Raw genomic sequence first — 8,688 nt, forward strand, 5'->3', positions numbered from 1 at the left:
GAAAAGGATGGCAGGCGCCGCCCTCCATGTGAGGCGGTCTATGGCCAGGGGGCATTTCACGCCCGCGGCGCATTCGGCCGGCCCCCCACGAGGGGAACCGCCAACGGCAGGCCGCAGGCCACACGCGGCAGGCGGGAGATCCCCCTGGCGTGCATGCGTGTCCGGAGGCCGGGCAGCCAGCCGTGCGCAGGCCCCCGGCGCGCACCCGGGCACGAGTGCACATCCTGCAGCCGGAGCGAGCGCGGCCTGGTGTCCTCCGTGCGCGGGCGGGCCCCCGGCAGGGGGGGGGGGCAGGCGCCGGGGGCCGAGAAGCCCGCCCCCGCGGCCAAGCCCACAGGCAGGCCCGAGCAGCGAAAGCCCCAGGAGCGGCGAGGGCCCTGCCTGGCCCACGCAGGGCGCCGCGCCGGGCCGAGGCCGGAGCCGGTCCCTCGCGGCGCCCCCGGCGGCGGGTGGCTGGCCACGGGCCCGGGTCGGGGGCCACAGGTGCGGGCGCCGGTGGCCTCCATGCGCATGGGCTATATAAAGGCGACTGTGCGCCACGCACAACAGTACCGGGGCCCGGTTGTGGGGTGGCGGGAAGAGGCCCGTGCCGGCGGGGAGCCCGGTGCGCGGCAGCATGTACACCCGCGAGCTGGCGGCGGCCCTGCCCCGCCGGGCGGGCCCCCCAGCGGGCTGACCTCCACCTCCGGGCACCGGGGCGCCTTGGTCGGGGCCTCGACCGAGACCGAGGCCGGCAGCCCGACTGCCAGCCGCTTTCGGGGGTCGCCTTCGGCCGGACACGGCCACCATGCCGACCTCGGCCGTGCCCCCGCCGGCCGCGGCCCGGCCGACCGCCCTGCGACTCGAAGGGAAGCGCCTCCGCGCGAAGAAGGGCACGGTCAGCAATGCGAGCACGGCCGGCAGGCCACCCCGCGCCCACGGTGGACATACCTGGCCCAGCGGGCATGAGCCACGCCGCGATGCAGCACACGCCCCGCACGGCCGGCAGGGCGCCGCAACCGGTGAAGCGCGCGGCGCCACGGCGCACACGGCCCTTCGCCAGGAGCAGCCTGCCCGGCGCACGGCCCATGCCCGCCGAGCCCGGCCGGAGCGTGCCGGCCTCGCCCCGGGGCACGGGCAAGATCCCCAGCCGCTGGGCCCACCTCGGGCAATGGCTGGCCACCAGCCGCCGCAAGAGGGCCGGCCCGCTGGCCGGAGGGGCCACCGCCGCGGCCGGCAGCCCGGCGAAGTCCCACTCCCGCAGGCGAGCCACTTGCCAGCGAGAAAGCCCCCCCCCCCCCCCCCCCCCCCCCCCCCCCCCCCCCCCCCCCCCCCCCCCCCCCCCCCCCCCCCCCCCCCCCCCCCCCGGGGCCAGGACCGAGGCCCGAAGGACGGGACCGTCACGCCTATGGCCAGCATGCGGTGGCGCGGCAGGCCGCCCCCGGCGCACACCCATGCAGCCGGTCGCCTCGAGGCCGATGCCGGTCCGGCCACAACCGGCCCCGGCACGCGGGGCTGGCCACACGCGCCTCCGCCGCGACACGCTCGACCGCCGGCAGGGCACACCCGGCTGCACAGCGGCGGCCGGCAGCGCCGCAGCCCCGGGGCCCGGCTGGATTCCAACGCGCCTCGGACACCCGGGGCAGGCGGCCGCCACCCAAGAAGGGCGCCGGTCGCCGCGCCCAGCACCGCCGCATGGGGCGTCGGCCGTAGGCCGCCCGCCGGCCGGGGCCGCGACACCGCGAGGCACGGCGCCCGCGGCCCCGGGGCCTGGGCCCGTGGCTGTGCCCGGCCGGCCGCGCCAGGCCCAGGACCCGGCACCCGCCGGACTCCCGGCCCCCCGGCCCACCGACCTGCCCCTGGGCAGAAGAAGGACAGGGAAAGACACCGGCCGGCCTCCGCGCGATCTGGGCCGGGGGGGCCGGAGGGGGGCGCCCTTCCGCGGGGCCCGCATGCCCGGGGCCAGCGCGCCTGGCCCGGGCCTCGCATCCGGCCCGGTATGCCGGGCGAGAGAACGCGCGGGCCCCGGTCCCCGTGCGGCGACCCCGCGGCACGTACGTTGGCATGCCTGCCGGCCATCCAGCAGTTGGCCCGATTTCGCGAGCGCATGCGCCGCTCACGCCACCGGCCGGGGGGCGGCCAACACGCGCCGCAGGGCGGCCGGGCCCAGCCCCGGCTGGCGCCCCCGCCCGGCCAGACTCCCCCCTGGGCCCGGGCGAGGCGCGACGCAACGGGGCCACTACCCCTGCCCGGGCGGGGCGCGCGGACGCGCACGAGCAGGGGCCGCGCTCCCCCCCCCCCCCCCCCGGACGCAACCAGGCATGCCAGCAGGACGGCACCGACTAGCCCGGACGCCCGGCCCCCGGGCAACTTCGCGGCTGACCGCAGCCCCCTGCGTGCGCCTGCCCTACTCGGCCGGTGAAACCTCCACAATAATAGACATATATATTCACACCATTGATATAGCCCCGCATATTTGCTGCCCATGTTTATGGATGCGTCTCGCCGGGGGGGCCCCCTCGCCCCCTTTCCGGAGATGGGCTGCGGTGGTGAGAATGTGTTCGCCATTGCCCGGCCGCCGGATTGTTGTGAGATTGTGGCCGCCCCTCCCGGCCGCCCCTCCCGGCCGGGGGACACACCAGACCGCCACGCTGGCCGGGCCGCCGGCGGGGTGCACCCCGCCGGCGGCACTCAAGGGACGGCTTGCCCAGCGGCGGCCCAGCGCCAGGACGCCATCTCATCGGTCTTTCCCCCGCCCCCTCCTCCCTCACTCGCCGACCCCTTGCCAGTCCTCGCCTCCTCGTGCCCCCCCCCCCCCCCCGCGGGCCCCCCGAGACGCATCCATAAACATGGGCAGCAAATATGCGGGCCTATATCAATGGTGTGAATATATATGTCTATTCCCGGCCCTCCCCCCCCCCCCCCCACCCCCTCCCCGGCACCCCTCCTCACCGGTGCGGACCCCCGGTCGCACCCGCGCACGCTCCTGCCAGGCCCTCGCGCCCGGCCTCGCGTCCCCGCGCGGTGATGGCCAGCCTCCTCGCCGGCCGCCATCGGCCCTCGGCCCTCGCGCCGGTGCTGCCGGCGCTGCTGCTGCTGCTGCTGCTGCTGCTGCACTCGGCCGCCCGCGGCGCGCCGGACTTCCACACGGTCTGGCTGCTCGACAGCGACTTGTCCCCCACCCGGCAGGCGGACATTGTCTTTTGCGACTTCTTCTCCCAGAGACGACTGATGATCGGCGGGCCGGATGGCTTCGACGACATCTTCTACCAGAAGGTCCACTTCTCGGTGCGCACGGCGCCGGAGGGCAAGCGCCGGGGCGACTTCGCCGACCCGCGCCCGGTGCGCTTCCTACCCGGCGACTCCCTGCCCAAGACCTGCTTCACGGACTATCCCTTTGCCCCGGGCGGCCCCGCGCCGATGGCCCTGTATGCGGGCCTGGTGACCAATTGGGTGAGCGAATTCACGTCCCTGGTCATGAGCCACAGCATCGGCATCTTGCTCAATGATGACATCGGCCTCCGGCGGGCATTCTCCGGGCAAACCTTTGTCATGGTCTTCGACCGGACTGCCCCCCCGCGCATGGAGCCCCACATGCTGAGCCTCGTTGACGGGGCCCTGACCCTGATCCGGGTCATGGACCTCTCGGGCAGCGCCGTCAACGACGCCTTCGGCCTGCGCGGCATCGGCCTGCTGACGGCCACCGACCTGGACGCCAATGGCCTGGTGGACGCGGTCATGGTGGCCGCCTCGGATGCCCTCCACCCGACCGGCCCGCAGTCGGTCTACTGGCTGTCCAACATCGGCCGGCCGCTCGCCGGCGCCAGCGACCTGGCCGACCTGTCGCTGCTGTACCAGCTGCCGGCCGGCTTCCGCGCCGGGCAAATGGTCGTCGGCGACTTCGACGGCGATGGCCACGCCTCGGACCTGGCCGTGGTGTCCGGCGCCGGGTCCACCGCCCCGGAGCAGGTGATCTTCCTGCTGACGTCGGACCTGGCGGCCCCGGTGCACCTGCTGCTGGCCGACATGGTCGTTGATGATTTGGCCCTGGCCTCGGTGGCCGTGGACCAACGGCAGCCGAAGATCGCCCGCGCGCCCGGGCTCGCGGCCCCGGGCCATGACAGCCTGCTGGTGGCCCACGGCAGCCGGGTGTGGCTGGTGCCGGGGCCGGTGCGGCCGGCCGGCGGCCGGCCATCGGACCTCGGCCTGCTGGAGGCCCACGGGGCCGGCCTGCTGCCGGACTTCCCCACCCACTCGGACGTCTGGTGGTCGGTGGCCACCGGGGACTTCGACGGGGACGGCCATCTGGACGTGGCCCTGGCCCACGGGTCCATGGGCGGGCAGGTGCTGCTCCTGTCGCAGGTGGCCGCCTCGCCGAACTGCCTGTGCGGCCCGGGCGCCCGCTGCCTCCATGGGGGCTTCTTCGAGCAGCCCACCTGCCAGTGTCTGGACCCGAATGTGGACCCGGGCACGGACTTCGCCCCGTGCGAGTTCTGCCGGCCGGGCTTCTTCCGCGCGACGAACGGTGCGTTCGGCCACCGGCCCCCTGCCCCCTGCCGGGGCTTCCCATGGTGCCCGAGGCCCGGCATCCGGACACTGACAGCCTTGCGGCCGCTCCTGCGACTTGCCCCGGCCCTGGGCCCCCTGGCCGGCGCGGCCGCATCCCCCAGACGCCCCGTGCCAGCGGTGCCATGACACGTGTGCCGCGTGCACCGGGCCCGGGCCCGGCGACTGCCGGGCCTGCCACGGGCCGCAGCTGCTCCGCCGCGGGGCCTGCGTCGACACCCCCGAGCCGGAGGTGACGGTGACCCGCTCGGCCCCCAGTGCGCGGGTCTTCTATGAGGCCACCCCGGCCGGGGGGTTCCCCATCCCCGGCGGGTCATTCACTTCGGTCATGCCCTTCCTTGCCGACGCCCCGATGGGCGCCTCCATGGGCACGGTCGAGACAAACGTCCGCCTGCGGCTGGAATTGACGGACTCCCCCCCGCCCGAGGGGCTGAGCTTCCTCAGGAACTATAGCGCCAACAGGTTGCTGACCTTCCGGCGGACGCCCCTGCACGGGGGCCTCCAGGCGGTGGCCGAGGCCGAAGCCCCGCTCAACTCCCATCCCCTGGTCAAGTACAACCAAAAGCTGGCCTTTCTGCCGAACAGCGGCGCCATCATGACCTGCGCCCAGGCCAACCTGGCCGGCCAGTGCCAGCGCATCCAACAAAATGACGGGCTCTCCCTGGAGCATATCACCATCGGCCGGCTGGCCGGCGAGCCCGGGCCGGACGCCATCATGCGCGTGTACAATGGCCCGGCCTTTGGCTACCGGGCCATCACCAATGGCACCCTGCTGTCGGTGCACTGGGCCGCGGTCGACAATGATTTTGGCATCGAGACCATGGTGGTCCTCGACCAGGAGGTCACCCTCAACACCGGGCCCGACTTCGGCCCGGCCGGGTCCTGTACCCTGCGCTGGTTCCCCTTCCAGTCGTTTGAGGTGTCCTCGCTGCCGGCCCTGCCGGCCGAGGTCCTCCTGCCGGCCATCCCCTGTGGCAGCCTCATCCCGGTGATGCCGGGCCCGGGCCAGCGCCCGGGCTTCCTGCTGGTGCCGCGCGTGCCGGTCCCCCACGAGGGCGACCAGGTGGTGCTGTTTCTCCTGCGGAACACCGCCACCGGGGCGCAGCACATGCGGCCGGATTTCCCGGCCCCGGTGCCCCTCCTGACCTTGGGGCATTTGGCCGACCGGGGCGATTTCCCGGGCACTGGCCGGGCCCTGGTGGCCCAGTCCGACCCGCTGGTCATGGGCCCCGGCCGGGCGCGGGTCTTCCTGTGGACCGGCGCCTGGCTGCTCCTGGTGGATGTGACCTTTGACCAGGGCGAGGGGCCGGCCGCCAGCCATGCGGTGGCCGTGGCCCATGAGCCGCTGGTGCCGCGGCACTCCTTCGGCCATTTTACCGGCGACCCGGTGTACATGGCCGTGCTGGAAGTGGAGCAAGGGGGCCCCAGCTCGGCCGTGGCCCTGCTCAACATGCGCACCCGTGTCGGCGCGGTCTTCCACCCGGGCACCCGGGACAATGGCTGCGGCTGTGGCATCCTCGGGCAATGCCTTCCCCCGAGTGCCTGGCATGAGGGGGTGGCATGCTCGTCGAACTTCGGGCCCGGGGACAGCAGCCCCCCCCCGAGTGTCGCCACCAATGAGCACTGCATCTACTTCCCGACCAGCCTCCGGGTGGGGGACTTGTGCCAGTGCGCCAGCGGGTCGGCCCCGTTGGATGTGCCGGCCGGCGACCTGTGCGAGGCATGCCAGCCGGATGCCAGCGCCTCCGGCACCCCGGTGCATGCCACCACCGAGGCCGCCTCCGGCCCGCTGGACATGGGGGCGGCCGCCTGTGACGCCTGCCCGGTCGAGGGGTGCCAGCTGTGCCAGGGGCCCCGGTGCATCCGCTGCCAGCCGGGGCTGATGCTCACCGAGTCCGGGCGCTGCGCCGCCCGGTGCGATGTGCCCGATGCCCCGGTGCTGAATGGCCACCAGTGTCAGGCCCCCGGGCCGGGGGACGTCTGGCTGGCGGCCCAGCACATTCCCCTGCACCCGGCCTGGGCGGCCATGGAGGCGTCGCAAGTGTCGCCGCTGCGGGTGGCCCGCTCGTCGGCCGGCCACTCGGCGCTCCTGCTCTCGGCCCAGAGCTTCCTGCACCTGTCGCGCGTCCGGCCGGAGGATGGCCAGCGCGAGGACTGGATGGTCTCGGTGGCCGGGCTCCTGCCGGACGCGCGGCCGATCGAGCCGCGGGCCATTCACCCGGCCACTGCCATGGACTTCATGCGGGGCTACTGCACCGGCGGCACGAGCAGCGTCAACATGCTGGCCGGCACCCGGCCGGCCGGGCGGTCGGCCGGCCGATTGCCAGCCGGCCCCTGGGCCGGTCCTCTGCCCGGGTGGCTGGCCCCCTCGCTGTTGGGGGACCCCCCGGCCTGGGGCCAGTCCGGCCTGGCGGCCGCCAGCCCTGGCACCCCTGCCCCAGGGGCGGGCCCCCTGACCGGGGGGGCCTCTCCCTCCGCCGGGCGGGCTACCCCGGCCGCCGCCGCCGCCGCCGCCGCCGCCGCCACCACCACCACCACCACCACCACCACCACCACCACCGAGGCTCTGGTCTGGGACACCGTCGACAGGCAATTCATCGAGGCCTTCCCGAAGCCCATGCACTTGCCCTGGTTCGCCGACCTGGCCCGGGCCCCGCCCGAGGGGGCGGGCCTTGGGCCGGCCATGTCGACCGGGCCCCACCCGGCCGGCCTGGCCAAGCAGGCGGCCGGCCAGCTGGCCGGCTTGGCAACCTTCCTGTTGGCCATCGGCGGCCCGATGCCCCCGCCGCCGAGCATCCCCTCCATGTATTCCCGGCCGCTTGGCACTTGCGGCTTCGATGGCCGGCTGCTGGCCGAGCAATCTTACGTGCAGATCCAATCGTCCCTGCTGGCGGATCTCCTCGTCATTTCCACCGAATGGATGGAGCACTGCCAGGTGCTGGTCATCCCGCTGCCCTATCCCGAAGAGGAGATCTTCCTCCCGCTCGGGGCCACATCCTCCGACCTGATCAGCACCGCCTTCCGCTTGCAGCGCATCCCGGCCGGCAGCCAGCCCGATGCCCGCCGTGATGTCTACCTCCTGCCGGCGGGCTTCCTCAACCTGCACGGGACGGACAGCGACAAGTGCGACTACGTCTTGCTGGAGGTCGGCCCACCGAGCCCGGGGGCCCTGCCACGGCACACACACGTCAGTCTGATGGGCCTAATGCTGGGCAGTCTGGCGGCCATCCAGCTGGGGTCGGTGCGCGAGGTGGCCGCCTGGCACCCGGTCGACCAGCCGGGCATCCTCCTGCTCCACATGGATGGCGCATGCGTGTGGGCCCTGGAGCCGGAGGATGTGCACATCACCAACATCGCCATGGCGTCCATACTCCAGGGGGAGCACTTCGAGCTGGCCCTCCTCCGTGCGGATGGCCAGGCCGACAGCATTGTCCTGGTCGATGCCACCTGCATCGTCAGGTCGCACGCCTGCCTCTACGGGCCGGGGCTCTCGGACAACACCGGCAGCAGTGCCGGCGGCAGCGCCGGCGCCAGCGCCAGCGGCAGCAGCGGCGCCAGCGCCAGCGGCAGCGGCAACACCGGCTCGCGCAATGGCTACGGCTGTGGCATGCACGTCCTCGAGAGCGACCCCATCACGGAGGATGTGATGCTCCAGGTGCACGATCTGAATTCCGACAACCTGCTGGACTTTGTGGCCATCTTCCCGGCCTCCGGCCGGGTGGTGGCCTACATGGCGCAGGACAACACCCGGCGGTCCTTCCGCCGGGTGGTCATCCTCCCGGGCCGGATGGCGGCCGCCACCGGCGCCATCGGCCCCCGGCCGTCGGATGTCTTCATGGCCGATGTCGACCAGGATGGCCACATGGACGTGGTGGTGGTGGACCGGTCGGCCGGCGACGAGCAGACCAGCTTCACGGTGTACGGCCGGGCCGACCAGACCGCGGCCTGGTGCCCGCCCGGGGTGACCTTCGACCCGGTGGCCGGCCGGTGCGCCTGCCCCGGGGCCGGGCGCTTCATCAGCCCGGTGACCGACGAGTGCGAGTGCATCGAGCACGCGGTGCCGGCCGGGCCGGGCGCCGTGGACTGCATTTGCCCGGCCGGCATGCAGGCCGCCCTGTCGGCGTGCGTCTGCCAGCCGGGGCT

At 74.1% G+C, this 8,688-nt stretch overlaps 1 protein-coding gene across 1 annotated transcript in view; it reads left to right on the plus strand.

Moving 5' to 3' along the window:
* Positions 1 to 3,006: 3,006 nt before the first annotated feature.
* The window catches only part of H696_06080 (serine/threonine protein kinase), a gene marked incomplete at both ends in the record, with an annotated part of 12,711 nt that continues 7,029 nt past the window's right edge, over positions 3,007 to 8,688 (plus strand). Inside the window, 2 exons of the mRNA XM_009499847.1 lie at positions 3,007 to 4,504; positions 4,650 to 8,667. Of these exons, the coding sequence (XP_009498122.1) occupies positions 3,007 to 4,504; positions 4,650 to 8,667 (5,516 nt within the window). The remainder of the gene's footprint in view (positions 4,505 to 4,649; positions 8,668 to 8,688) is intronic.

Source organism: Fonticula alba (genome assembly GCF_000388065.1).
Source record: "Fonticula alba strain ATCC 38817 unplaced genomic scaffold supercont2.18, whole genome shotgun sequence".
Taxonomy (NCBI): Eukaryota; order Rotosphaerida; family Fonticulaceae; genus Fonticula; species Fonticula alba.